Source organism: Annulohypoxylon maeteangense, assembly GCF_022496945.1.
Source record: "Annulohypoxylon maeteangense strain CBS 123835 unplaced genomic scaffold GGS22scaffold_1, whole genome shotgun sequence".
NCBI lineage: Eukaryota > Fungi > Ascomycota > Sordariomycetes > Xylariales > Hypoxylaceae > Annulohypoxylon > Annulohypoxylon maeteangense.
The window spans coordinates 1,103,402-1,130,936 of record NW_025953248.1 but is presented as its reverse complement, the minus strand read 5'-3'; the positions used below and the strand labels follow the sequence as shown (position 1 = coordinate 1,130,936).

General features: G+C 48.3%; 10 protein-coding genes across 10 annotated transcripts; 5 read left to right on the top strand and 5 right to left on the bottom strand.

The window, feature by feature from the left end:
- Positions 1 to 1,627: 1,627 nt before the first annotated feature.
- GGS22DRAFT_149175 (N-terminal nucleophile aminohydrolase) lies at positions 1,628 to 3,045 on the bottom strand. Its single transcript, XM_047959102.1, has 2 exons — positions 2,767 to 3,045; positions 1,628 to 2,680 (listed from the first exon to the last, which is right to left on the bottom strand). The coding sequence occupies exons 1-2, from the start codon at positions 2,868 to 2,870 to the stop codon at positions 1,993 to 1,995; spliced, it is 792 nt and encodes a 263-aa protein (XP_047823630.1). The 5' UTR covers positions 2,871 to 3,045; the 3' UTR covers positions 1,628 to 1,992.
- Positions 3,046 to 9,620, top strand: GGS22DRAFT_149173 (uncharacterized protein). Its single transcript, XM_047959101.1, has 7 exons — positions 3,046 to 3,526; positions 3,590 to 5,197; positions 5,251 to 6,950; positions 6,997 to 7,618; positions 7,666 to 7,872; positions 7,919 to 8,206; positions 8,260 to 9,620. Exons 1-7 carry the CDS (start codon positions 3,338 to 3,340, stop codon positions 9,448 to 9,450), a joined length of 5,805 nt encoding a protein of 1,934 aa, XP_047823629.1. The 5' UTR covers positions 3,046 to 3,337; the 3' UTR covers positions 9,451 to 9,620.
- A 2,225-nt stretch (positions 9,621 to 11,845) lies between these two features.
- Positions 11,846 to 14,651, top strand: GGS22DRAFT_4097 (nucleoside phosphatase family-domain-containing protein). Its single transcript, XM_047967013.1, has 2 exons — positions 11,846 to 12,047; positions 12,118 to 14,651. Exons 1-2 carry the CDS (start codon positions 12,035 to 12,037, stop codon positions 14,184 to 14,186), a joined length of 2,082 nt encoding a protein of 693 aa, XP_047823628.1. The 5' UTR covers positions 11,846 to 12,034; the 3' UTR covers positions 14,187 to 14,651.
- Positions 14,638 to 15,839, bottom strand: GGS22DRAFT_149169 (uncharacterized protein). Its single transcript, XM_047959100.1, has 2 exons — positions 14,768 to 15,839; positions 14,638 to 14,705 (listed from the first exon to the last, which is right to left on the bottom strand). The coding sequence occupies exon 1, from the start codon at positions 15,470 to 15,472 to the stop codon at positions 14,819 to 14,821; it is 654 nt and encodes a 217-aa protein (XP_047823627.1). The 5' UTR covers positions 15,473 to 15,839; the 3' UTR covers positions 14,638 to 14,705; positions 14,768 to 14,818.
- Positions 15,840 to 16,319: 480 nt separating this feature from the next.
- GGS22DRAFT_183134 (NUDIX hydrolase domain-like protein) lies at positions 16,320 to 17,397 on the top strand (the record flags this gene model as incomplete). Its single annotated transcript, XM_047964051.1, has 2 exons — positions 16,320 to 16,366; positions 16,440 to 17,397. 2 exons carry the CDS (start codon positions 16,320 to 16,322, stop codon positions 17,395 to 17,397), a joined length of 1,005 nt encoding a protein of 334 aa, XP_047823626.1.
- Positions 17,398 to 17,525: 128 nt separating this feature from the next.
- GGS22DRAFT_4103 (DNA-directed RNA polymerases I) lies at positions 17,526 to 18,354 on the bottom strand. Its single transcript, XM_047967015.1, has 2 exons — positions 17,851 to 18,354; positions 17,526 to 17,759 (listed from the first exon to the last, which is right to left on the bottom strand). Exons 1-2 carry the CDS (start codon positions 18,192 to 18,194, stop codon positions 17,654 to 17,656), a joined length of 450 nt encoding a protein of 149 aa, XP_047823625.1. The 5' UTR covers positions 18,195 to 18,354; the 3' UTR covers positions 17,526 to 17,653.
- Positions 18,355 to 18,605: 251 nt separating this feature from the next.
- On the top strand, positions 18,606 to 19,948 carry GGS22DRAFT_4080 (PAXNEB-domain-containing protein). The gene has a single exon (XM_047967007.1). It carries the CDS (start codon positions 18,683 to 18,685, stop codon positions 19,841 to 19,843), a length of 1,161 nt encoding a protein of 386 aa, XP_047823624.1. The 5' UTR covers positions 18,606 to 18,682; the 3' UTR covers positions 19,844 to 19,948.
- On the top strand, positions 19,949 to 21,329 carry GGS22DRAFT_4081 (SEN34 subunit of tRNA-splicing endonuclease). Its single transcript, XM_047967008.1, has 2 exons — positions 19,949 to 20,026; positions 20,210 to 21,329. Exon 2 carries the CDS (start codon positions 20,236 to 20,238, stop codon positions 21,256 to 21,258), a length of 1,023 nt encoding a protein of 340 aa, XP_047823623.1. The 5' UTR covers positions 19,949 to 20,026; positions 20,210 to 20,235; the 3' UTR covers positions 21,259 to 21,329.
- A 281-nt stretch (positions 21,330 to 21,610) lies between these two features.
- Positions 21,611 to 25,218, bottom strand: GGS22DRAFT_4084 (uncharacterized protein). The gene is made up of 2 exons (XM_047967010.1): positions 24,503 to 25,218; positions 21,611 to 24,401 (listed from the first exon to the last, which is right to left on the bottom strand). The coding sequence occupies exons 1-2, from the start codon at positions 24,950 to 24,952 to the stop codon at positions 21,963 to 21,965; spliced, it is 2,889 nt and encodes a 962-aa protein (XP_047823622.1). The 5' UTR covers positions 24,953 to 25,218; the 3' UTR covers positions 21,611 to 21,962.
- A 714-nt stretch (positions 25,219 to 25,932) lies between these two features.
- Positions 25,933 to 27,058, bottom strand: GGS22DRAFT_4072 (exoribonuclease). Its single transcript, XM_047967006.1, has 2 exons — positions 26,886 to 27,058; positions 25,933 to 26,822 (listed from the first exon to the last, which is right to left on the bottom strand). Exons 1-2 carry the CDS (start codon positions 27,001 to 27,003, stop codon positions 26,065 to 26,067), a joined length of 876 nt encoding a protein of 291 aa, XP_047823621.1. The 5' UTR covers positions 27,004 to 27,058; the 3' UTR covers positions 25,933 to 26,064.
- Positions 27,059 to 27,535: the final 477 nt, after the last annotated feature.

Genomic DNA, 27,535 nt, shown 5'->3' with positions numbered 1-27,535 from the left:
GCATCAACATCTCCATCTCGGTGGCAACCCAATAGTCGGCTAGCTCGACAGCTCTCCATAGCTCGAGAGCAAGCTACCATCGAGATGCCAATAATACTAATAAGAATCTAACCTAAGCTCACTGTAAGCGGTACCCACACAGATGCTAGAACGATCATTAGCGACATATATACTCCGTTAAGGCTGGCCAATGATTTCACGTATATGGGCTGTTTGCTATAGCTCTACTAGGGTTTTATTACAGCCATCCAATCATGCCCATTAATTCGGTCTCGGGCCTCGCCCCAAAAAGGCCCTGAGTATGGTATGATTAGATATTCCAGGTAGGTAGGGCCGAAAGGGAAACTTCGTACGTTCATACTAGACATGAATAGGGGCATTGGTCCGTGGGAAATCGAAGGGTTTGCGCGTCTCAAGCAACCGGCATTTTCTGAATCCTTATTTGCCACCTTGACCTATCGGTACCGTTATGCCGGGTCAAATATGCCCCCTTGCACGAACACGCGAGGCACCCCTGAGTTTGGAGTAATTTGGAGTTATGTTTCCGCCCCCAACCCGGTTACGTGCGTCGAACCGGAGCGGTCCGTAGCGACACAAAGCAGAACGGTAGATACTGGCAAGTTTTAGGAATATCATACGGAAGGCCTTCGGAGCCGGCAGGACCACAAGTGTAGTCGCATGTTCTAGTTTTCACACGGATAGTGGCATGATTATCCGGGATTTCGGGGGTGGTCGGGTCAGCTGACGCAAGGCGGGACTCCCGTCCTCCAATCACTTTCTGCGGGAGTCGCCGGCTACCTATCCTACCTATCATATAACAAGGCTGCAAAGTAGCAAAAATACGACTAAACCCGCGACGATGGTTCTAGCCCTTAGAGATCATGCGGCGGACGATTTAGAAGTCAGTTCATGGCCTGTTCAATATTATGCAAAATCGGAGTTGTAGTACGAGGGATCCTTCGTGTATGTTGACCGCAGTTTCTTCCGCCGGCTTCGCTGTCTTCGCCGCGGGGCACCCTGGACCAATTTGGTTGTTGGGGAAGGAGTTATGAATTGTTGAGAACAATTCGACTTTCTTAACGCCCAACTTATTATATCTACTATCATATCATATTACGGATTTACGTAATTCCAGGTGACCGATTTACGATAGGTAAAAATTCGAATTGGCGGAGTGGCTTACAGGGTTCGTAAATAAGAGACTGCCGGGCAGAACGGCGTGCGCAACAAAGTCCGGAATGCAGATCTCGGAATATTGGCATGAAGTGGGCAGGCAGCGGCCCCTGCGCCGGAGCAACAGACGTCTGCCGATTCAACAGCGGCGAAACGGGCTACCGAGTTAGATAGACGAAAGCACGGGACTTGAACAAGCGAGAAATCAAGAAATAGTAGGCGAAGAATCCGGGGATTCGCTTGTGTCGCTCGCTTATGTTCCAATAATCTTGGAAACATTACGTTAGGGGACCCAATAGGCTGGAAAGTACGTGGCATACGACTGAAAAACAAGTTTAGTCCCCTGTCTTTAAACGAATACGGGGGTTCGTGCTTAAAACCCGAGCCTCGTGCTAGAGGTGAATGATCATGAGCATCTCAGACACGAGGAATCCATGATCACGAAATGTAGCTGTGAGAGGGGTAAATCTCTTTATTAAATCGTGAGCGATAAACTTGGGATAAGAATTCGGGGTCAACGATACCGAAAATAGATTCGATGGCTTGCTACCCCTAACCTTGGAGGATACCATTGCAGTCGCATGCAACTATCACTCCAGCTGCAGCAACTGAGAGAGTACTCGGTTGCACAGGTACGCATGAGTGAATGATGCACTAGATAGTCGAATGGCTTTCCGCCTTAATGGAAATTCGCCACTCACCAACCAAAGCAAGCATAGCCTTAGGCATCAACGATCAATCATGATTTATTTAGACCCCAGGAACTCCGTTGCCTATGCTATGATACACAGCCGCTTGAACCGGAGCACCGGAAAGCCCTTAGTCCTTCTTCAACGGGAGAATCTTCTCCTCGATGCCGTCCTTAGTGATGATCATCATCTGCAGTGCGTCACCGACCTCGATATGTCGCTCGACGGCGGAGTCGAACGCATCCTTGACCAGGATCTCCACCTCGTTCCTCGGCAGCGGCACGCGCTCCCGCTCCTGCAGCTCGTGGCCGACGCCGCTGCCGGGGACGTACTGGTTCTTGAAGTTGACCTGGTTGTCGAGGAAAGGCATGATCAAACTGCCTGCAGCGCCGCCCGCGCGGCACTGCTCGCGCTCGTAGCTGCCCACGGGGTCGTAGCTGTACACAGCACCCTTACCCTCCTCGTCCAGCCCTCCTAGGATGGCGTAGACGTAGTACGGGAAAAACCGCTTTTGGTACAGGATCGTCGATAGCCGTTTCGCGCACGCGTTCACGGACATCGGCTTGCCGTGGCGGTAGCGGTACATTTTGCAAATAGCGTCGAGACGCTCCTTCAGGGCCTCGCCGTCCGCTGCGAACCCGACTACTGAGAGCAGGATGTTGGCGTCGTCCTGCGACGAGTTCGACCCGCCGATCTTGAATAACTTGGGCGCGAATCGTGTGTTGATGCTGTATCCCGATGTAAGACGGGTGTCGCCGGCCATGATGGCGAACTCGGCGCCGGCGATGGCGAGGGTGGAGCCGCCGTTGTCGGTGTATCTGCGGGCGTTGGAAGGTTAGATAAGCTTAATGTCCGCAGGCGAGGGGATTGGGTTTGTGATATTTCTGGGCTGATTTCGGCTTACGGGTTGAAATGGTGTTGTCGGAAGCCATCTAGGGCAGCTTTAGGAACATCGGCGAAGGAGTAGTTGGGTCCGTTAAGGACGGGGTTTTGGCTGAACATGGCCATCTTGTTCGGATTTTAGCCGTATTATTCGGGTGTTGTTTGTATATGTATCGACCGTTATATTTGTCGGGATTGTTAGAGGTAGAGGTAGTCGATAGGATGGATTGGGTTGATGAAAGGTGGGAAGCTTTGATGATGATGAGGTTTCCCAAGGTTCCAATCCACGCGCGTCGAGCTTGCAGCCTTGTTGGCTCTTGCACCGCACCTGCCACCTGCGCTTGACAGGGGTAGCTTCTGATGACTAAGGAAAAGCGCTACCTGGTGCTCCACTTTATTTTGTATGGGAATCCACCATCCGCATCATCACCAATTTAATTCCATCCATGGATCTCGCTCTTTGCGACAACAACAACACCCCTTTTTAAGTAGGCGTTCTTGTTATCATATCAATTCGTCTGTTTAAAAGTGTTTTCTGCTAAGGTTGGAATGATTGGTGCTATTAATCTTTGAGATAAACAACCTGCCTGAAAATGGCACGCAACGTCCGCCAACAGGCGCTGCAAAAGATCGCCATACTCTCGGCCACCAGTTCAACGACAACCTTTGATAGATCTGACCTCGATCGACTTTGTAAAGCTACGAATATTCGCGGGAAGGGAAAGGAAGCCACAAATGGCTCGGCCAATGGATATACGTCGTCTTTGGCTCGTGTTCCGATGGTAAAGTCATAACTTGAGAATACGAATAGAGTGACGGGTTAAAATAGCTAACTAGAGTCCAAGACCATACGTGAATTTGAAGTTCTCATCTCTCTCTGTAAAGCTGCACCGATGGTCCAGAGCAGTTCTAGTGCCCAGAAGCTCGTCAACCAATTGATACCTTACGTCCTCGAAGCGCATGCCCAGACCTTCCTCCCTTCGCCTGCCTTCAATAAGATCGAACCTTCACCTGTCGAGGCATTGACGTCTAATGTCACCGGTGCCTTGCTCTCGCTGGGAAATAAATATGATGATTTACACGAGACGGTGTCTGACAATATCTGGGCTCTTCTGGCTTCTATGCGTGTAGCTATACAAGCCATAGTCCCTCCCAAGTTTGACGACTCTGCCCAACCAAATCTCGAGGATGCCATCCGCGTTGCAACCATAGCCATCTCTCTCTTAGGGTTCTTAGATGCCGCTTCTGCCCAGACCAATTTTTGGAGGACCGGCGGAAGACTTGCTCTCATTCAGAGGGTTAACAACATGCTCTCCGCATCCTTCTTAACCGCCGTGGACGGTGCATTTTCTACGATTCGAAATGCCCATGCGTCGGATCGTAATGCTAAGGACTGGAAAAGATGCCTTCGACATTATTCTCATCAGGGACGACCTTTAGGGCCCATGCTTTTACAGAGAAGCTTCATGTGGCTCCTGGTTTCTGCAACGTCTCTCCTAATCGCGGATGTCAAAACTCTCAGGTCTTCTCACGTCCTTGATTTGCTAATGTCCAAGAGTAGCTTGCTGAAGTTGAGCTCAAGTATTCCTGACGCCGACTTTCAGTCAATTGAGCTGTACAGCAGTATTACTCAGGATGTGATGGAACGCCTCGATGCTAGTGCCGACTTCATTGAGCTCGGCTCGTCTTCTCAGCAGAGACTAGCCTATGCCGTCAAGGCCGCTACAATCATTGGCTACCTCAATTGTATCGTGCTGAACGAAGATGCCGCTGACCCCGAGTTCCTCATGACTTGGCTTCAGGAATGTTTGGATAATTCCATTCAAATGGCGGACGAGACCTTGGCATCGGCTGTCCTTCGTTCAATGGCCATCCTTTCTAAAATCTCGCCAAGCTTTGCTCCAACTGTAATTCGACTTCTTCCCCGATTCCTTGTACAGACCTCGCTATCTAGCAATATTGTCGCTACTGCATCGCGATGCCTGGCATTTGCTTTACACTTGCTTTCTCAGGATGCCGTCATTACTACGTTATATGCACTTGGAAATGTGCTTAGTCCGGATGGCGATCCGAATGTCCAAAATGGATCGGCTGATTTGGGTCCCGGGGCTGCTGGGTTATCAAATGTTTACCAAGGAGGTCATTCTACAGGTAGTGACCTCTCGCTTCAAATCCGAGGAGAAGAAGATACCTCAGTAGTATATGGAAATATTGTGCAAGCGGTATGCAGCATTGCAGATTTGTGCAATGATGAGAAGATCACGGCACTCGCGCAGGCGATGTTGCTACAAAAATTGACGAAGGTCAATTTGCAAGTCGACAGTCATATCATTACCGGTGCTAGCGTCCTCTCCCTAAATGGAGGGCAATTGGAATTTAGGTCACTTCTTCGATTATATTCGAGACTCTGTCATAATGCAACTGCCGACGACAATGCATTAATTCTTGATGCTGTAAGGCTCACCTTTAAATTTATTTTCCATCAATATTTCTAACATCTACTTAGGTCAGGAAAGCCCGAAATCACATATCAGCAAATGTGAAGCGCGAGTCTCCGCTTTTTGAAATTTACTGGGATCACATATTGGAAGAGTTGATCTCGAAAGGAGATGTACATCAGTCTCAACACATGAAAGAGTCCGACGTCGAGTTTGCCGCACGCGAAATTGCCGAACTTCTTCAACCTGTAGCAATCTTAATGTCAACACATGATTTCGTTACGGATCTACCTGGCCAGGATGATGATAAACACACTCTAATCAGGGACGCTTGGTTCAATATTGCTGTTCATGGCTTCACTCCTCTGACCGAAAGAGGCCAGAAGTACATCAATGAATTACGGATCATGGCTATCCACTCCCCACCTCTAGTAGCCGAACAGCGAGGTGAGCAGGTTGAAAGTGATATCGAGCTAAATACTGTTCTTCGCCGAGCCAATACCTCCGAACGGGAATCAAGACAGAAGAAACTGCTTACAGAGCTTGTCCCGTCAAAAGCATCTGACATTAGGAGTCTGAGCTACAGGAAAGTCATGTTTCTGCATGCTGCGTATTTAGTTGAAAGTCTCCGTGCCGACTCCGGCGACTGTACCAAGACTCTGTCATACTATCTAGAACCCAGCATGCGTAAGGAAGACGTACGGGGTGTTATGGAAGGTATAACAACTGTTGTGATGGATAAGTACTTGTCGAAGACCTTAGAAGCAAAGCTTCCGACTTTCTCTGCTCACTATGCAGCCTCACAGCTTGCAACGATTTTCTGCGGGTGTTGTCATCGTATTCAACGCGTTCAGCAAGCTGCATTTTACTGCGCAGACAAATTTGTTCGAGAGACTCCATCCTCTCTTTGCCAGAAGTCATCACTATTTGCACTTCTTGAGCTATTGTCTCTTATGTGGACAAGTTGTCTAGAAGGCGAAACCGAAATGTATGATCCAAGATCGGTCTTCACTTCTCGCCTAGGAAACGTTACGGTTGAACTTTCAGATGACTATTCGTTCAGAAAGACTACGCTTAACAACTTGTATACAAGAGTTCGATCGTGGGTCTCGTTGGCTATCAACCTAGCGCCTTCTGATGTCAAAGGTTTGCTCCAGACGTATCTGTCTGAATTTGAAGATGAAGGGGTGTATGGGCACATGTCACTTGGTCGATCATTCGCTGTAGAGATGGGGTCGTCGATACCTGCTACAGACCAGAGATTGACCTCTCTAGATCCGATGGGTCAAACTGCTATCAACACTGCATCTCATTTTATTGCCCAATACACAACGCGCCAAGAATATCGGTATGGTGAGACATTACCTAGTCATGGTAAGGATCTCATAAATGTTATGCCAATGATGCGGCGAGACTCGTTCATCAAAGCTGCGCCGTCCGACCGCGCCGACGCTGTTACGGCATTAGCTCATGTAGAATCTCGGGTTACCGGCAAGAAGACAACTCCTCTCCACGATGTGAGAGACATTCTTCGACGGGCCGCAGCTCTTCTGTGCCGCAGCGGGAGAGACGAGAGTTCTATCACTCACTATCTTGTCAGCATTCCTTTCAAGATATTTACCAAAGAATCAATCAACTTTGGAGTGTCTCTATGGTTGGGTGTTATGAACGAGAACCCTAGGATGGAGTCTCGAATACTTGCTGAAATCGCTCAACAATGGGAGATCGTTATCCATAAGAAACTTGGATTATTCAACCCTACCTTGATGTAAGATGGACCCCCCAAATTTTTATTTCAATGCTAATAGTACTAGGCACCCGGATCCCTTCTTCCTCAAAGAAGAATTCGCTCCTAGTGATAACGAGGGGCTTACGAGGCGTCGACAACAGGTACATAACTTGTTGGCTCCGCACACTCGTCTCATCCAATTTTTCAGCAGCCACTTCAACGCCACGCGACTAGGTAGCCCGGATACGCATAGAATATTCCTCCGTATGCTCGACGTGACGCTTGATGCCTTGAAAAGTTCGATTTCGCATCCCATGGCTAGGGAGCTCCGTCTGAGAATTATTCTCTTCAGTCTCAGGGTATTGAAGATGAATACTACAGTCCGTCTGGCGACTCAATGGCGTCTCAAAGACAAGATTTTATCTGCAGGATTAAGTTGGTTTAAATATTCGCCAAAGTGGTCTTTTGGGAGCAATATTCTCCAATTGAAGACTGAAGTCCGGCTTATTACTGATGTTATGAATGCCCTCAAGACTGTCTCTTTTATTGCATCACAGACTGCTGGTAACTTCAAGGCGTTGGCTCAAAAAGAGATACTGCTTCAAACTTTGCTTGAGAGTGAACAGATTAGGCTGAACGTTTGGGTACACCCAATCAATGATGGACATAGACAGCATACGATGGCCCATAACAAGACAGCACTCGAAGTGAGTTTACTTACCCCTACTTTGGTGTATCATGCGCTAATTTGAAGACTACTCTGAAACCACTGGTTCGGGTGGCTTGGGCTGAAGACCCTTCTCTAGCAATAGAGCTGGTCAACAGATTCTCTATACCAGCTGTACATAACGAGGTTCGTTGGCTGCTGTTGAACTTCCCGGCTAGGGCTATTTCCGAGCCTGAGGCTCTCCCGATATTATTAGGGGGTGAACTGCCACCTGATGTTCGGTTCCAGCTTAAGGTACCGCACTCTCCCCTTCTATCCAGCATAATACTAATAATTGCAGTACTTACTCTTCTGGGCTCCGGTTAACCCTGTGACTGCTGTCACATATTTCTTGCCGGCCTATCGAAACCATCCGTTCCTTATCCAATATGCTATGAGAGCACTGGAGTCTCATTCAGTTGATGTGACCTTCTTTTATGTGCCACAGATTGTGCAAGGTCTTCGATTTGATGCTCTCGGGTATGTGGAGCGTTACATCAACGAGACTGCACAGTTTTCCCAATTATTCGCCCATCAAATCATCTGGAATATGAAAGCAAACTCTTACAAAGATGACGATGCAACAATTGTAAGATTTCTCATTCCTAAAATCTTTCAGCCCCTTTACTGACCCCTTCTTAGCCTGATGCTATCAAGCCTGCTCTCGACAAGGTGATGGAGAAGATGGTCGGCAGCTTTTCCGACGAAGACAGAAATTTCTATGAAAGAGAGTTCGCATTCTTCGATGAGGTCACTAGTATATCTGGCAAACTTAAGCCGCTAATTAAGCGTGACAAACCTGAAAAGAAGCAAAAGATCGAAGAAGAACTCAGGAAGATCAAAGTCGACGTTGGTGTCTACCTACCTAGCAACCCCGATGGTGTTGTTATCGGCATTGATCGTAAATCCGGCAAGCCTCTCCAGTCTCACGCGAAGGCACCTTACATGGCTACATTCCGTATCAAGAAGTCGAAGGGTGGCGTAGAAGAAACAGAAGAAGTTTCGCAGGAAGTAAGCAACGGCGAGACGCCGGAGGAAAATACAATTGAGGTTTGGCAAAGCGCTATCTTTAAGGTTGGTGATGATTGTCGACAAGATGTGTTAGCCTTACAGATGATTGCCGCGTTCCGTGGTATCTTCCACAGTGTCGGGCTCGACGTCTACGTGTTCCCATACCGCGTTACCGCGACCGCTCCTGGTTGCGGTGTCATCGACGTGTTGCCTAACTCGATCTCCCGAGACATGCTCGGTCGTGAGGCGGTAAACGGATTATATGACTACTTCATCAGCAAGTATGGTAACGAGGACTCTCTCCGGTTCCAGCACGCACGCAACAACTTCGTGAAGAGTATGGCGGCGTACAGCATTATCTCGTTCCTGCTACAGTTCAAGGACCGACATAACGGTAACATCATGATTGACGACGCGGGTCACATCCTCCACATCGATTTCGGTTTCTGCTTCGACATCGCACCCGGAGGTGTTCGCTTTGAACGCGCTCCATTCAAGCTCACGGGCGAAATGTTGGCTGTCATGGGCGGAAGCACGGACCACCAAGCTTTCAAATGGTTTGAGGAGCTGTGCGTCAAATCATTCCTAGCGTGCCGCCCCCACGCGGAGAAGCTAAGCCAGATCGTGCTTCTGATGATGGAGAGCGGGCTGCCGTGCTTTAAGCCCGAAAGTGTCAAATTCTTCAAGGAGAGGTTCGTACTCGAACGAACTGAACGCGAAGCTGCTGACTTCGTTAGAGATCTCGTCAGGAAGAGCGCGGGAAGTTACAGCACCATGGTGTACGACCAGTTCCAGCTTATGACCAACGGCATTCCCTACTAAGTTGCTGTTGCTGAGAAGGAAAGGGCGTACGTTGAAGAGATGTTGGGGATTTGTGGTGGCGATGAGCTCGTTTGTCTGGTTCGGTTCACTTCAATTCGACTTATATGCGTTTTGGAATTAGTTGTGATGTTATTGTTGTTAGCTAGTAATAATACCAGAGCGAGCCCGAATCCTGTGTTTTTTGGTGTTTTAAGATGCGTGCTACGGATTACTGTGGCTCAATTCTTTACCTTAATAATAGTAGGTACTTCCATCGCTGGGGGAATTTGTAACTACAAGGTGGTCATCAATTACCGTGAGAGGTCCTAAACTTATGGAATGTTTGCTAGAGATAGGCTTGTCTAGATTGCTTAACTAAAGGCAACCGATGAAGTAAATCTGCTTATAAAGAAGCCTGGAACTCCAGGCATCGAGAATCTTATAATTCTCTCAAAACACGGTGCAACTGTAGCACAATGAGACTTGCATGTTGCTACTACCTCATGTACTCTTAATAAGTCATTTGAATAGCCTTATCTATTACATGGGACTAGATGCATCGAGAAGTGCAGCACGGTAGCACACGGAGGATTATGGTGTTTAAGAGAGCTACGGCTAAGCTTCTCTTAGGTTACATGCGTTTGAACCGATGCCTGAACGGTTCAATTCAATTCATTGATAGGTAGGTACCTACTCGATGCTATTCACCGCATTTGCAAACATCGATCTTCGCTTGGATTGGAAGCTCGTAGTATGGAGTGCAGTTGTAGTTTCGATAGCCTTTTTCATAGCCTTATCTCTGCTAGATCACTTAGCAGGGGTTGGTAGGGTCCATTGATCGACTAAAAAGATCATATGAACGTCGCAGCAAAGCGAATCAGCCGCGATGCATGGCAGTTGTGCCTGTCAATAGGATATCTGAGACGGAAAAGACGGAGGGCGATGATGTCGATGATTGCCCGGATACGCGTGACAGCGGCATTAAAGGCAGGTATCTAGAAGATCATTACCGCGACTAGCAAGAGCCGATCCGGAACTCGGTCAGTTTCGCTAGAAACGTCAGGAACGACGAATGAAGAGGTGGGATGAGATGATATGACATTGACATATGATGTCAAGTGACGAGTCGCTACATATGTACGTAAAGTTGAATGTTGTTCTGTCCTTTCAGTTTCAAACCTCCCTCGATCCCCGGATATATTATGGAATTGATTCCCTCGTTTTTGAAGAGCAAGGACGGATAGCAAGGACATTTGGTAACATGGTATCTGCATGGGGTGGGAAAACCACGTGTGATTGGCTGGTGATTTCGATGCATTAAACAAAGATTACGTAGGACGGGTCGCCCCCCTTTTTCACTTTCATGAGCCTAGCATTGGTTATGTACTCGATATGTACCAAATGAGTATCTCGAGCATTTCGCGAATTTGTACATATGGTCCCCACTATTCGGACCGGTTCTTGGCTGCGAACATCTTTTAGCATCGGAATTCCACATGTTTCGAGAACTCGCCCGCTTCGTATTTGAGTGGGTGTTTACATGGTTTATGACATGATTGATCGGTTTCTGTTGTTTACACGAGCATGACGACATATTGTTGTATCATGAGATTCAAAAGCGGTTATACGATGTTATTAAAGTCTCGATTGAAATTCAATCAATTAGCGTTGTCATGCCAATGTATTATGTATGTATGTGTATGCGTATGTGAGCTTAATCCAGCAGATGCATGTATTGCGTTACCGTTGAAACGATAAGGTTGAGAACAGCTCCTCTTCATTTCCTTTAGCACGCGTTGGAATTTTGGTTAGATCAGATTGGACGCTGGTTAAGTCCGTATCTATCCATGGTTGAGAGTAAGGGATACTTAAAAATACTTTTAAGTTACGCTATGTCCCGGTAGCGTTGATTACGAACAATAACTGGAGAATTCTATTGGTTGTTGATGCTTGCTGCCCCACCTCATCCCATACCAAAAAAAGAAATCATACCAGGATTCAGCTTCAACCCATGTCCTGGCCTCCGTTTCTAGTTTTCTAGGCTCCTTGGCCTCTATTAAGTCTAGAGACACTTGCACAATCTGTCTTGAGTAGATCTCCCGTCATCCTAATAACCCACCATCTTACCAACGGTGCCTCTCGTTCTAAACAACAGACGACAACAGATACAGATATCGAAATCCTATCTTCCTATCTGAACAATCTGCCTGTCAACCTTGTCTACTAATCTGACATAACCTTCGCTCGTTATCCGAAACTGTTTCTTATTATTCTCTTCCTTCGCTCTTCACTTTTCACCTAGTAGCCTAATCCTATTTTTACCTACAAATACTTTTCTTATCAATCCATTCAGAACGCGTAATCGAAACAAAGCTTGAAACCATCCCGTCATCACACCTCACACCCTCACACCATTTTCACATTCTTGCTTTAACCTTCTTTCGTCACTGTCGTCACATTCGTCACTTATACACTAAGGCATATCGAAGTCATGCTGCGATATTAACGATCAACAATTTGCAATTAGCATAACATCGCATCAATTGCGCCTTGCCCCTTAGTTTCGTTTAGACCTGGCCTTGCAACTTACCGAACCTCTATCGCCATGGGGAAGAAATGTAAGAATATTACCAGCAATCATCGAAAATCCAATTACCAGCCTTTTTAACTAATGTCGCTACGAATTAGGGCGATGGGGTGTCATTCTAGATGCCGGTTCCTCAGGGACGCGTCTACATATTTACCGATGGCTAGATTCCGCGAAAGCCGTTAAAGACGCAACGTATGCGGAACTACATAGCTTACCCAATATCATTACCAAGGAGAAATGGACAAAAAAGATACGACCGGGCATTTCAACCTTCGGCGAACATCCGGAAGACGTCGGACCCGATCATCTGCAGCAATTAGTAGAACGAGCTCTTGATGTCATACCTAGCGACAAACACGCGGATACTCCGGTATTTCTTATGGCCACGGCCGGCATGCGATTATTGCCTCCTACTCAGCAACGTGCTGTCATAACAGAGACATGTTCATACTTTCGCGCGAATACGAAATTCTCCCTTCCCGATTGCGATACGCATATTCAGGTCATTCCGGGCGAGACGGAAGGTTTGTACGGATGGATAGCAGCCAATTATCTCCTAGGAGGCTTCGATGACCCAGAAGGACATGCTCATGGTAAGAATCACCATACGTATGGATTTTTAGATATGGGCGGTGCTTCGGCACAGATCGCTTTCGCGCCGAATGCTACAGTAGCCGAAGAACACGGCAACGATCTCAAATTGCTACGAATGCGAAGTTTGAACGGTGCACCAAAGGAATACAAGGTCTTTACTTCGACATGGCTCGGATTCGGTGTCAACCAAGCTCGGCAACGTTATGTCAAGACCCTAGTCGATGAGTTCTTGATCAATGGTGAGCACGAGGTACCCGATCCTTGCCTACCGAGGGGATTGCGAACAAACGAGAAGGGCGAGACCATCAAGGGAATTTCGACCGAACTCGAGCTAGTTGGCACAGGCGAATTTGACGAGTGCTTGAGACGAACAAGACCTTTACTAGGAAAAGATGTGGCATGCGAGGATAAGCCCTGTTTATTCAATGGCCAGCATGTTCCTCCGATCGATTTCGACATAAACCACTTCGTAGGAGTCTCTGAATACTGGCACACAACTCATGGTGTGTTTGCGAATAAGAACGACGACACTGCGTACGACTTTAACACGTACCAAAAGAAGGTCGTAGAATTTTGCAGCCAACACTGGGGGGAGATTGAGTCAAATATTGAGGCGCGGAAGAAAGATCATGGGAAGGAAGCTCAGGAGGCCTGCTTTAAGGCATCCTGGCTAATCAGTGTGCTACATGAAGGCATTGGCATACCGAGATACGGCATAGAACATACGCCAACCCCAGGATTCAACGTCACGAAGGGTATCGGAGAGGCTGCTAAGGAAAAGGGGTTTCTAAACCCGTTCCAAGCTGCTGACGAGGTGAACAATATCGAGATTAGCTGGACACTTGGAAAGATGGTACTCTACGCAGCCGGTCAAATCCCCCCCAAAGACAACTACCTTCTTCCCGTCGGATTTGGTAGCAACGTGAAGGGCATTCCTTCAGACTTCCAATACGCTGGATCCAGTTACAATACGACATCAGCAATCGAAGACGACGATAACTGGAGTGATACAGCCGAGGATCTTATAGATCATGCGAAATCAAAGTCGACATCCGGATTCTTTTTCTTCGTACTAGTTTTCTTATTCCTTGCTTTCCTACTGCGGAAGAGAGATAGACGAATGCGACTATACGGTAAAGTCAACAAGGTACTACGCCGACGACGACGCCCGAGCAGCCCACGGAAGGCCGGTTTCGGGTTCACGGCTATTACACATAAACTGTTCGGCCGCGGACCATACAACTACGAAAGGGTATTAGAGGAAGGCGATCTCGACCAATTTGAATTAGGCGATGCTTCGTCAGATGAGGGTGAGCATTCTGATAGTAGTGGAGGAGCATCAAGAGTCGGTCGATCGTCCGGTCTAGCTACACCGAAGCTAAATATGGGCTCTTTCGATGATCTCAAGAAACATGCTCAACCAGGAAACGCCCTTGATCGAAGCGGATTGGTGGTCCGAACGGAAAGTCGCGAGAGGCTTTTCCCACAAATGCTCAACGCCGGTCGGAGGAGTCGAGCGGCTAGTCCTACGAGACTAAAGAGCCCATTAATGAGCCCCCTAACGGAGGACTAATAACCATTGTATTCTATTCTTATACCAAATGAGCAACGGCTCATTGCTCAGGCGGCACACTACTTTGTAGGGCTACAGGTTCGGAGTTACCAGGATTAGGGGCATACGGGGCAATGGAGTTCAAGGCGGCATAGGATTGCGGCTACTTGTTATTCACGGGACGAACGTTCACGAAGTCAGCTTGGAGCAAAAGCATGTTGAATTTATTGACGGGACACGTTGTCTCCGTAAGGAGTTAGCTACTTAGCTATTCGATCACATCACTTTGGCCAGACATGGCCTGAATATATGAAATCACTTCAACTCAATTGGCCGGCGCGCTGCTATGTATGTCTCAACTGTCATCATGTGTGAAGAATTATCATATGTATTTAGGTAGATTACATATTCTAGATGAGACAATCATCAGCTGAACATAGCTATTATATGATCGTCCTTCGTCTCTGAAGTGTGTCCTTTCATTTCCAACGTGTTAGTGAGTTTCTCGCTCCGGAGCGGTAGGGTCGCGGCTTACCAATAGTATTAAGATCCAATTCTCCTGATCGTAGACATCAATCACCCTTTAGTCTAACAATTTCTAGTGTACTTCTCTCGTTCAATACGGTCTACCCAACACCAAAATCCCACCCCAATCAATCCTGCTCCCTCTCCAGAAACGTCGGGTCATTCCGGACTTTATTCTCGAACTTCCGCCACCACTCCTGAAACGCCTTCAACGGCACAACCTCGACTCCCCCCTCCCCAACCGTCCCGCTGAACCCAGAGAGGAAATTAAACGCGTTCTGTATTATCCGCTGCGCCAACACCTGTGTCGACGGCGCCCCTCCCCCATTCCCTCCTCCTCCTCCGGCGCGCACAACAGCAGTACTAGACGATTCGGAAGGATGTAACATCCGTATCTTCTCTGCGACACCCGCCGCGTCTTCGACGCTTATCCCGATGACCACGCCTTCCGCACTACTCGGCGACAGCTTGAACACGGCGCTTTCCTTCCCCGGGCCGACGCCGCCGAGGAATTGGAAGTTGGGGTCGGAGCCCGAGGATGTGGTTAGTGCGGACGGGTTTAAGGCGATGTAGATGCTGGCGGCGGTGCCGGGGGGCAGTTCGATTCCAGGGAGCAGGAAGACGGCGAGGTGGGAGAAGGGTTTGGGGGTGGGGTTGGAAGGGGAGGGCGGCGTGTGGGGGATTACGTAGAGGAAGTTGGAGGGGAGAGGTTGCGAGGTGGGCGTTGTTATTAGGGGTTGGCCGGCGGGAAGAAGGCCGAAGAGGGGTTGGGGGGTGCTCATTGTTGTGGTCGGTTTGCTTTTCGTTTCGATTGCTGTTTTTTTTTGGCCCCGGGGTTCGTGGTGCGGATTGGAGAGGTACGATAGGTAGGTAGGTAGGTTTAATTGGCGGACTTTCTCCAAGACCCGGAGAGGGGTCGAGGCGGATCGAAGGAGCTCCTAGATGGTGGAATGGGTGGGATTGACTGCTGGAATGATGGGTTTTAGGTCGGTACGGAAGAAGAAAACGGAATGTTGAAGCTTTACGAAGATGGAATTCGACGTCATCTTATGGAGGGGCAGAAAATGCGCCGGGAAGGTACAGCTGGGTTTCCGTGTTACCTGCGTGGGTAGGTGCGTTACCGGTTTAGTAACAGTGTAACCCCAGCACGCTAATACGTGTAACGTTAACGCTACATCTGTTAACTTTTGATATGTGAATGGGGTTTACAACTAACACAGACAATCTGTATTTGTGAATAGTCCTTTGAAGTTGGTTGTTTTGATTTCTGTTTACTATCTTAGTCCTATAATAAAGGGATTTTAGGTCTGATTCATATATGTCGTTTTGAAAGCTATGTCAAGTGAGGCAGCAAGAGAAACTATTGGAAAGAAATTTGGACGTCAATCACGGCTTGAACTTCTTGTAAGAAGACAAATAAGTCGACATTCCTCTGAACAGAACGGGACAAGACACTCGTCTCTTCAATCCCAAGCTTGCAACAAGCCTACAAATCTCAGATATCGTGTGCCCTTTACAACTTCACATTTCCTATCTACAAGCCACCCGAGCTCTCCTTATAGAGCCTATAGCTCCGCCGCATCCATATCAAGTATCCACAAAATTCTCAGAAGGCTCCGGGAGTCCAAAATGTCGGGACTCATGAGCAATCTTGACATCATGAAGGAGGCAGATGCGTAAGTCTTGTTCATCCTGTTTGATATAGAAAATGATATATATGTCAGAGCTAAAGTGTCTTTGAGCATATAGCTTTCCTTACGAAGACAAGGAACCAGAAGCATTCAAAGCTCTCAACGAGACTTTGTACACGTTAGTATGGCAGGACGGTCAACCGCTAGGTTACATGCTCGAGTCTGTGCTCAAGCAGCTCCTGGACACGCCCGAGGAGGTCCGGGGTCCTGTCATCGTAGACGAGGCTAAGCGGACGGTACGTGCGTTCGAACTGCCTACCAACGAGGAAAGATCGGCACGTGTGGCAGGCTTGATGAAGTACTGGCGGGAGAACGAGACATTCGACATATTACGCGGCTGGCGGGACGAGCCGTGGCCTGTCTACGGAAGTGACAACAAGCAGGTTTTATACAGCGTTGAACGTAGTGGCACGGGATTACTCGGGATCATGCGTTACGGAGTACACATGACGGGCTACGTCAAAGATGAGACGGCGAGCCACGGGATGAAGATTTTGGTAGCCCAAAGAGCCGCAACAAAGTCTACGTACCCCAACATGTTGGATAATTCGGTAGCAGGTGGTCTCATGACAGACGAGAATCCCTTCGAATGCATAATTCGTGAGGCAGATGAGGAGGCAGACATCCCCGAGGAGCTCATGCGAGAGCGAGCCAAGTTCACAGGAATGGACACGTATATCTATATCACAGATGAGCGGGCAGGCGGCGAGGCCGGTCAGATATACCCCGAGACACAATGGGTGTACGACATCGAGCTTCCGGCAAATTTTATTCCTTCACCCAAGGATGGCGAGGTCGCGGGCTTCTGGCTATGGACTGTGGACGAAGTGCGAGAGAAGCTCGCCCAAGGTCAGTTCAAACCTAACTGCGCCCTAATACTGGTCGATTTCTTCATCCGCCATAACATCATAACGCGGGAGAACGAGCCCGACTATGACGAGATCATCCGACGGCTGCATCGAAAACTGCCTTTCCCAGGTCCCCACCAAGACGGCCAGCCAACAACAATATTATAAATCCCTTAGGATGAATCCTGTTTCGTCTTGACAAAATTGCCGTGGCTAGCGATTGCTCGAATGTACAATAGCTCTACCCAGCTCATGAATACGGCGAATTAGCGAATTAGCATTCATTGCTACCTATGTGAAGCCGTAACCGTAACATGCAATGATGGACCCCTTTTACGCCTGCGCCTTCCGAAATCGAATTCCCACCAACTCGTAATCTGCCGTGAAGTCGTTGGTGAGAGGTGAGTTACGTGTAGTTGATGGATCATTTCTTGATCAGGAGGTAGGCGTTCTCGACGCGCAACGGAGTTAACTTCTTGTATGGACCCTCGATCTGCATCAGCAGTCCGCCGAATGATATGTACGCGCGACTGCAAACCAGCATATTAGCATCAACCAATAGGGACCAAGATGAAAAATGAAATAAAATAAAATAACGGAAGGCAATTCCAGGCTGCATACATAGTCTGTCCATCAACCCCGTCCTCGAACTTGTAGATCTTGCCATAGCACACGTAATCGTACATATCCGCAAGCGTATTCTCGCCACGCACATGTCTCCATCCTTTCTCCTCTTCCTCATCCTTGATCCCGTCGAGGCTGAGGCTAGTAGCGAGAAGCACCTCGATGTTAACCCCGGCGCGGATGTGCAACAGCTCACTGTTGATGTCGAGAGACATCGTCGTCTGGTTGTCCGTCGAGGTGGCGGTGATACGCGCTACGCGATCGTACTTCGCGCTGTCGTGCTCCGTCACTGTGAACGTGTCCTCGAAAAGCTGGGCGTCGCCCGCGGCTAGGTTAGACATATTGTGTGATTTGCGACTTCCTGATTACTTGAGCTAAAGGCGTTGTTGTAGATTGTGCGTTTAGATGTGAATTTAAGTTTCGACTTGGGTGGTTATGGCTTCACTTAATTTTTTTTTTGTTTGCCGGCTAGGAAGGTTCAATGCTACTGCTGCTAAGAATTCTGCAGTTATTGCGGGGTGTGCTGAAAGCGGTGAAGCCTTGTATTTACGGGGCTAGTCGAAGGTAAAATGCCAGAGAGTTTTGTGTTACCGGAGTGTAGCCAGGACACACAGGTAACAGTCTAGACTGGATTGGGTACTAGCTTCGATTTATTTCTCCAAGATTAAGATCTCTATCTCAGTGAGAAAATGCCCAATTAGAGTTGCAGGCGCCGATTCTTCTATAAATGAGGCCTGAACAACCGGTTACATCATTCATCAACCTTACCTCAATCCATGAATCATTTTTTTCATGATTAGAGTGGTTTTGGAAATCTGAAGTTAGGGCCATGTCTTTCAGAAAAAGAAATGCCGTGATTAGCAGTGCAAACTCATCTCAGTCTGCATCACCGAAAACGGAAAATGTGCCCATTCCCGGCGTGAGACCGTCTCCCCTCGACGGTCGGCCAACTACCTCTACTGGAACCGCATCTTTAGACAGTCTACTTGCTGGCCATGCCGGCCTGCCGCTAGGAACTTCGCTCCTCATCGGAGAACATGGCACCACCGATTTTGCCGGGGTACTTCTTCGTTATTATGCCGCCGAGGGGATGGTCCAGGGGCACCAAATTCACGTTCTTGGTATGCATGACAGCTGGCGCCACGAGCTCCCCGGTCTTTCTACCGACGATAAAAAGTCATCTAGCAGGTCAGAATCTCCATCTGACGATAAGATGAAGATCGCCTGGAGATATGAGAGTTTAGCCTCTGGCGGAGCTCCAAGAGATAGAAATGCAGTTCAACGACAAAGTAGTTCTGGAACTGGGACAAATTCTATCTTTTACCATTCCTTCGACCTTACCAAAAAACTTGGTCCTACGGATGCCAAAGGCCAGATTGGCTTTCACCCCTCCATGACCGCCCCCGGACTATCTCGCCCAAAAGACGCATTATCACCTTTTAAGCAGTTTATTAAGGATATCGCTTACAAGTTGGCAAACTCGCCGCCGTCGTGGATTCATCGGATCATAGTACCTAGTCTCCTATATCCCACAAGCTATTCTAGCTCCTCTATTCGACCCGAAGAAGTTTTGCAATTTCTACACGCGCTAAGAGGATTATTGAGGCAGTACTCGACGAAACTTACGGCTATCATAAGTTTGCCTCTTTCGCTGTACCCCCGAACTACGGGACTTGAACGTTGGATGGAGTTACTAAGCGACGGCGTTTTGGAGTTAATCCCACTTCAAAATACCGCTGTTCATGTTCCTCCCCCAACTTCGAAGTCGGATTCTAAATCCGATGAGCAAACACAAGGTCTTGTAAAAGTTCATAGTTTGCCAATCTTCCACGAGAGAGGTGGCGGCTCCTCAGACGCTGCTCACGGGGATCTATCATTTAGCCTAAGCCGATCAAAGGGCTTGGTGATCAAACCATTCTACCTACCTCCTGTTGGCGAAGATGAACAAGAGCAGAAAAAATCAGAATCTAATAAAAGCATGGAATTTTGAGGATTTATATTGCCTACCTAGTTGCCCAAATACCTACTATTTAGAGTACGGTGCGAACAACTAGCACATCACGGGATATTAACACTGTATAATTGACCCCACATCAATCCCCAAAACTTTTTCTTTAATTTCTTAGAGCTTGAGAAATTTGAACCTTCTTCCAACCTCGAGCAAAAGTAGCAGGTAAGTCAACATTCGTATTTTCTCTTGCAACGCCCCGTTGAAATGATTAAAGAAATCAATAATCTGTCAATCCACTGAAACAATCATGTTGATAAACTCCTATCTGGAAAATATGATCACCCAATCCTTTCCCACCTCGTGAATCGCAAGCTTGACCAAACACCAAAACTGACTCACAAAAAGACAGGTACTGCAATTCTGTCGTAGAGATGGCCTCCTCCGCGGGCGATCGCCCTCCCGTGCGCATATCTAAGGTCGCGGGGAGGTATCTGCTCTTCGATATAGATGATATCATGCACCTGCGGCGTAGCCACAACATCTGCTCCGTGTTCGTCGGCACGATCCCGCAGAACCCGCAACAGAACATATTCATGGGTCTACCTGTCGAACTTATGCCCGAGGAGGCCCAGGTGCTCGTCGATAAGAAGGTGGGATACGTCGTAGACGACGCCGCCTTCCACCCGGCCCGCCTCTCCACCCTCGACGACGACGCGCGGAAGCGCTACCTCCAATCCGTCAAGGCCGAGGGCAGGAAAGCGCAGCTGGCGGCTGCGGAGCTGAAGGAGAGCTCCAGGCCAAAAATCATTAACAAGAAAAAAGGCAAATCCAAGACCCCAGAAGCCGAAGTATCGAGTGAAGAAAGTGCTTTAGAAAGAAGCCGTGAAGTAGAAGACCAATCTGAAACCACACTCTTCGCCCTACCATCCCCCATCTCACTTACATCCACACCCGCACCCCCCAAAGCAGTAGAAGGAACATCAGAATACTCCATAACACCCACAACCAGCACCCTCCTCTCCTCCCTCACCTCCCCCCCATCCCCTCCCCCCTCAATCTCCGTCCCTTCCTCATACCCACTCTACGCACACCTACAAGACCGGGGGTACTTCATGATGCCCGGCCTACGCTTCGGGTGCGACTACAACGTGTACCCAGGCGACCCGTTGCGTTTCCACAGCCACTTCCAAGCGACTTCCCACAACTGGGACGACGAGATCGCCGTTCTGGATATCGTGGCTGGTGGACGGCTGGGCACGAATGTGAAGAAGGGGTATCTTATCGGGGGGTCTGTAGGGGGTAGCGATGAGGATGGAGATAAGGGGTTGAGTGGAGTAGGGGAAGATGGGGAAGGGAAGGTTGGTGTGAAGAGTGTAGATGGGAGTTGGAATGCAAATCCGAATCCCAATGCGCCTGAAGTACGGGCTTTTACTATAGAGTGGGCTGCTATGTAGATGGGGATGAATACATGCAAAGTTTTCGTGCTTATGAAGCTATTCACTATTGCAACTATTGCTGTGATTATAGTTTAGACGTCAATCACACATAAGACATCTTAACCGGAAATTTAAGTGCATTCAACCCCTTTCGAACAGGAGACCCGAGTAAGTGCCTACGTAAAGTGCATAGAAGTCGTTTAATTCCGTGCTAGCAGTACATGCTGTATCCCCGATCCAGCCACGCCAGAAAAAAGGATGGAATAAACCCCCCGCCTCACCTCAGTACCTTCCTGCACCACACCACCCGCCTTCACCACAGCAGTACCCGCGTTTTCTCATGTAATTGATCCATGTTTCGTATTCCTAATCTTACATCTCATATTCGATCTTCGACCGAAGAAAAAAAGAGAAAAACCATGGAATGAGAGAAGAAGTGTGTATCGAAGCGGTTGGCCTGATAATGCAAATATAAAGCAAAAAACATAATACTCCCCAGCGCCGGCTCCATGAATCGAGTTCGTCCATCATGTGTACGTAACCTCGAAGAAGAAAAGGAGATGCTGTTCAATGCCGATAGACGATAGATGTAAAAGGAAGGGAGAAAAAAAAAGGGTACCTCGACCCAAGTAACAAAGCTGAACCGGGGTAAAATGTGTACAAAGAAAGAAGGATGTGATTCGATTCGACTAATCCTCATCGCACCTACGTCCACCAAACCATCAAGGCACGTAGATCCGGCTGAAACTCACAACCTCCCGTCTACAACATACACACTTGTCGAAATTGTTCATGGCTAGAGTGACGCGGCACTCGTCGCACAAGCTGAGACAGCGGCACGGCCAGACGATGACCTTGCGAGGCGCAGAATGACACACCACGCACTGAGGACCGCCCCTACCATCGTCCTCGTCATTGGCTTTGGTGGTATTCTGATTGCGTCGATCGCGTCGTTCCCGGGCGGCTTCGGTACGTCGTGTTATGATGAGGTCCTCTAAAAGCTCGGCCTCCTCTTCATCCGACAGCTTGTTTCTAGTATTTGAGCCGTGAGGGTCGAGGAGTAGGCGTCCGCGCTGATTCTGCTGCATGCGTGCATATTGAGAACGCGTTACTATACGGTCAGACATCAAATGTGCGGCAAGTGCATGCGCTTCGCGGCGCTCCTCCGGACTTGTAGGACGTAGGAGTCTAGCGAGATCATCCATGGCAAAGGGTTGGTCGAAGGGGGTTGACTCCCGCGAGATCGAAAGCTGCCGAGACGCTTGGGTAGGCGTCCTCTGGCCATCGCCGTCTTCGTATTCGCTTTCGTCCACCCACTGATCCTGCTCGTCACTGTCTCCAATGACACTGTGGATCATACTTGTCGTATCCCATTTATCGTCACCTTCATCCGGCTCCCAGTCGCCGCTCGTATCAACAGAACCCCACAGATCTCCAAATTTCCAAGACGAGTACAGCCTCGAATCTATCTCTGAGTCTGGCAAGTTGGCTGTCTCGGGGTGTCTTCTAAGACGCCTCCGTACCTCAGCTTCCACGTCAGCAGTCTCATCATTATAGAATCTGCCACTCCTCCCATTTCTACCGAGAAGTGAGGGTCGCCGATCGCCAGCAGGTTGCGCTTCGTCTCTCTTGTCTTTCTTCTGCGCACCAGACAGCCAGAGCAGGAGTTGTGGTTGGATTCTTACTCCGATACGTGACAATGCCTTCAGGAAAAGAAGCGCAGCCCATCGCAGCAGAAGCTTGTTGATTTTCAACATGAATTCCAAGGCTAGAAGCCAACGCGAACTACGTTCCGAGGCACCGACACCGTCTCTTGCTCGCTTCTCCCCCATGCGCGTCTTGGGTATTTTCTGCGCTGCTCGCTCTCGCGCGTATCCGCTTGAGGCCCCAAGCTGCCCGTCCTTGATTGGGATCATCCCTATAGTCCCAACAGAATCATACCGCGTGGCACCTAGTCCCGAGCCAGCCCATTGCATACGTAACGATTCGAGTTCCTTAAGTCTTTCATCTTCAAGCCACGTACGATTCTTTAAGTTAATATCATGATCCTCATTCAAATAGACGGCTTCGCTTGCCATCGTTATGACACCGAAGCCCGTCCTGAGCAACGCCGTATAGAAGTCCATTTCCCGAGAGATACGAATGTCAGAGAGCGAGATGTTAGCTTGCATATTTTCATGTGCAAGTGCCAGCCTTTCCCGGAACGTCAATTGTCGCCCTGCAGCACCTAACCGATCCGGAGGCTGCAGGGCCGAAAGGAATAGAGCGACAGCATAGATGCTGAAGCAAATGAGTGTACCACAGAAGACCATGACATGAGGTATGAAACCTATAATACAGACTGTAGGAAATTTAAAGAGGCCCATGTTGGATGGGCTGTCGAGTGAAAAGTCCAGTGCTTCTATGACGATGCTTCCCATGAAACACATCGCCCAGAAGCCTGTACTGACAAGTCGAAACTTACTCTGAAGATTGAAGACGCCCAAGACATGGCTGGTGATATGGCTCATAGCGGAGAGGAAAGCTACCAACAGTACTTCAGGGGGGGTGTTGACCCGTCTCATAATCATAGATCTAGAAATAGCAATGCTGGCCCCCGAGGCGTGCTGGTACGTCACATTGGAAGGACCACCACTCGAAAACAAACCCCAGCCAAGTTGGTTACTAATAGCAGCGTCTGCTTCGGCGAATGCTAACGAGTGTTCAAAAAGTGTCATTCCAGTTTCGACAGCGACCTGGCGGCCTTGTACTGCACAAGAAACGGTCTCCAAGAAATGACTTGCACATAATGTCCCAAAAAGCGGCCATAGTAGAGACAAGGAGCCCCGCAGCTCGTCTGAATAGTCGAGAGTGCTTGGGGGTACCATTTGAACAGCACGGCAGCTGTCATAGTCGGTGGCACCTAAGAGCAAAACCGTGCTGAGTCCATGTAGATATGTTGAAGGTTGGGCGAACATGAGATCGGATGTCTTGCTCGAATTACCCCAGCGCAACTCGGCGAAATCGGGCGACGTCTGGCATTTTATGGATTGTAGAAGTAGTCGAGCTTGGTATGAGAAGAAAATAATAGGTAAGATTCGGAGGAAGAGTCGTATAGGCCATGTCAGAAATAGTCTTCTTCGTGAGGCTGCGAAGATGTGTGTGCGGTTAAGGATGATGGCCTAGGGTAATATTGGGCGTCAGCACAGCTTCTATATTTCCGATACCTACTAGGTACCTAGGTAGGTATGTTGAAAGACGCGGCAATGAAAAGCAAACTGACCATAGCAACGCAACACAGTGCCCATTTACTAGTGGCATAGCTGAAAACGCTCCCCAGACCTTTAGTACCATCGCTCGAGAATTTGGAGACCAAGACGGCGGGGTCCTGATCTTCATTCTCCAACACATCCACTACATTTGCGGCGGCTTCGGATACTTGGGTCAGCATTTCGGTCGCGGTTGTGGTGGCAGCTATGAAGTATTCGGATGAAGTTGGGTCGGCTATGACTCGTTGCCCGAAGCCATCAACAGCATCTGGGAGGGATAAGATGCCAAGCTTGGTAAGCATCCTAGGTCCGGCCAGAATAAGGTCCTCGATCGAAGGAGCGAATCTGGTGACGTTATTAACAGAATCCTTAAGGTGTTGTACCGTCCAAGAAGTGAATGGCCACACGCTCGAATTATCGAAGACCGTAGGTGAAGGTGCGGCCGTTGCGCCTGGCGATGCCATTCCTTGGAGAATGGAAACTGGAGACTGAGGACTGGACAGACTGGAGACCTGGGGAATGAGGTCGACCAATGGCTCCGAGCCGGCCGGAGTGGGATCTGAGTAGCTTCCAATCAGAAACTACAGCAATTAGATCATTCAGAAACCCCGAAACATTGGGATTAACCAATACATATTCATGAAGAACGTTTAAAGATTTCCCGTCACGAGAGTTGTTGAGATTTGGTTGTATGCGAAAAGAATCGGATTATCTAAGAAATGATGTACAGTACATTAATTAGGTTGCTATCCAAGGACCAAGGGTTTCGGAAGTTTCGATAAGGTTCAAGGTTCGCGATCATCGCCCAAAGCACTTGCCAAGCCGAGCCCGTCATTGTAGGTATCCACTTTAACCCACCCTACCAATTCCTCTAGGCACCTGGGCAACTGTTAGGTTACCTGACAGTTGGACGCATATCATAAGGGAAGATGATCCCACGTTAGCGTGATGGTATCATATTCTAGAATCGAGTTCCAAGATTCCTATCGATTTAGTGTCCATGTGGGAAATATTCTACCAAATTCAATTCGTTCATGGTGTTTTCTCGGGTATGTTTATTATTATCTATCACATCTAATGGTCAAGTTCGCGAAAAGAACGCGCTAAGTTAGAGGTTTAGTCTTAGAGCAGAATGTTCACAAGACGTGTCGGAACGCAAGCGCATTGGCTACTGCTCACGACAATGACCATGATCGATCTTGCGATTCCACCAACCAATACTACATGCAATTACATGCAGATGCATCATGACCATACCCAGTGGGTTATGCCTGCTAGCTTCTTCCTGTGTTGCTGTATGTCACGACTTTGAGTCCTTTTCATATATCCATCCAACATTATTGGTCTGTTACACCCTAGGCATTAAACCTAGCATTGCCTCGTCATGTATACGAATATCGTGAGAATCGAGGCCTCAACGTAAATGACTCACATTTTCAGGAAGCCATCATCCGAGTTCAATATCGTCCCCACCCAGTTAAGCTATTGTATGAGAATTCCTCCTGGTATTCTCAAAATTGGTGAAATGGAACCATGCCCCTTGTTTAAGTAGAGATCCGTGGATGGCTTGTTAAGTTCAAGATGGATTTTGCGAATTTTGTCCTTGAACGGTTTCGTTAAGAGCCTGGACGAGAACGCGATTTGCGCTTCGACATGCCACGAGACTCCGCTCAACCATTTTCTGATAGACCATAGCGTCTGGGGATGGCAACTGACCCTTGAACCAAATATTGGTTACTTCGTCCCTCGTAGGTAGATATGCAACACAGCACGCCGCGAAAACCTTATGATATGCAGCAACATCTGGATCGAGGACGATGCTGGGTTCGCTTTTCGAGTCCTTAGCTACTATTGCCGCAACGCCTCCCGCTACAGTATCTACGCAGTCGATACCGGCATCCGCGATAGCTGCTGAAGCAACGGTTATACAACCGCTTAGAACATTCATCATATCCCAGCCTTCGTCTCTATCGTATTCGAGGGAGTCGCGGTTCTGATCGCCCTCAATTATAGTTACGACAATATCAACACCACTCTTGGGCCAACGATCTGCGATGATTGCGCCTCGTAATGCTGTCTCCAAATGTACTCCAAGATCTCTTTCGCTCGAATCGCGTAGATAGCCTCGTCTTTGCCTCGTTGCGAACGGCGCATACTTGACATGGGTAGAGAGGATGATATGAGGAGAGAAAGGCGCTGATCGCGGAAGGGCTCGTGGACCATGGATAGTGCAGGTGAGCTTTAAGCTCGTACCTGATGGGCGGTTCGCAGCTGGATCTTCGACTTCGAGATACGCCGACCCGGAAGCTGAGGGAGTAACACCAGTCTTTAAAACTGTATGCGATTTGAATCAGTTAATGAAAACGAAAGACGTAGTTAAAAAGGAAAGATACTTACAGATCTTTCGGACGGCATTGTCGCCTGAACGTGCCACAACTCTCTTTCCTTGAGGAGTATCGTATACAGGAGGGGAGGTTGTGCCAACCGGGCCATTGATTCGCCTCCGATCAGACATGGTGGTTGAGTCCTAAAACGATTGATTGCTTAGAAGCTTGATATGTTGCACTTGCACTTGCTTGTAGAAGCTCACCTGGGCAATTATTCTGAAAATTCCAAGCAATGGAAAAGTTGCCCCACTATCATATCCACTAGCCCCGCTAATCCAAACACCCTAGCACGCTGTTAGGTAGCTCAAGCACAGACCATGCCGGTTGCAAATTTGCCGTCCTCCGAAGATTTTCTCTACATCTCGTCAATTTTAGAAAACAAAAATTCTTTCCTCCCTCAATTCTGTACATGGTTCCCTATTACGTCGAAAGTCGTAAATGGCAGCCAGGGAAATATGTACTGGCTTCCTTGACATAGAACATTCTTATTCCTTTTAGGAATAATAGAATTTCTTGACGCTACTCAGGTAGGCTAGAGTACGAGTCTGATTATGTTGAAATTTGAACGCCGAATTTACTCGGGTTGGCTTTGGGCAAATATTTTGGTGAGTTACCCTCTTCAATCCTTCCATATCCTCAGCACGCCTCGTCCCCTCGTAG

Excerpts from the sequence above, each read along its gene's own strand:
- GGS22DRAFT_149175 (XM_047959102.1), bottom strand. The coding sequence starts at position 2,870 with ATGGCCATGTTCAGCCAAAACCCCGTCCTTAACGGACCCAACTACTCC. Across the intron at positions 2,681-2,766 it reads CGACAACACCATTTCAACCC|ATACACCGACAACGGCGGCT; the intron begins GTAAGCCGAAAT and ends CAACGCCCGCAG.
- GGS22DRAFT_149173 (XM_047959101.1), top strand. The coding sequence starts at position 3,338 with ATGGCACGCAACGTCCGCCAACAGGCGCTGCAAAAGATCGCCATACTC. Across the intron at positions 3,527-3,589 it reads CTTTGGCTCGTGTTCCGATG|ACCATACGTGAATTTGAAGT; the intron begins GTAAAGTCATAA and ends CTAGAGTCCAAG. Across the intron at positions 7,619-7,665 it reads ATAACAAGACAGCACTCGAA|ACTACTCTGAAACCACTGGT; the intron begins GTGAGTTTACTT and ends GCTAATTTGAAG.
- GGS22DRAFT_149169 (XM_047959100.1), bottom strand. The coding sequence starts at position 15,472 with ATGAGCACCCCCCAACCCCTCTTCGGCCTTCTTCCCGCCGGCCAACCC.
- GGS22DRAFT_4103 (XM_047967015.1), bottom strand. The coding sequence starts at position 18,194 with ATGTCTAACCTAGCCGCGGGCGACGCCCAGCTTTTCGAGGACACGTTC. Across the intron at positions 17,760-17,850 it reads GGGGTTGATGGACAGACTAT|TCGCGCGTACATATCATTCG; the intron begins GTATGCAGCCTG and ends GCTGGTTTGCAG.
- GGS22DRAFT_4080 (XM_047967007.1), top strand. The coding sequence starts at position 18,683 with ATGTCTTTCAGAAAAAGAAATGCCGTGATTAGCAGTGCAAACTCATCT.
- GGS22DRAFT_4081 (XM_047967008.1), top strand. The coding sequence starts at position 20,236 with ATGGCCTCCTCCGCGGGCGATCGCCCTCCCGTGCGCATATCTAAGGTC.
- GGS22DRAFT_4084 (XM_047967010.1), bottom strand. The coding sequence starts at position 24,952 with ATGGCATCGCCAGGCGCAACGGCCGCACCTTCACCTACGGTCTTCGAT. Across the intron at positions 24,402-24,502 it reads CACTGTGTTGCGTTGCTATG|GCCATCATCCTTAACCGCAC; the intron begins GTCAGTTTGCTT and ends ATATTACCCTAG.
- GGS22DRAFT_4072 (XM_047967006.1), bottom strand. The coding sequence starts at position 27,003 with ATGTCTGATCGGAGGCGAATCAATGGCCCGGTTGGCACAACCTCCCCT. Across the intron at positions 26,823-26,885 it reads CAATGCCGTCCGAAAGATCT|TTTTAAAGACTGGTGTTACT; the intron begins GTAAGTATCTTT and ends AATCGCATACAG.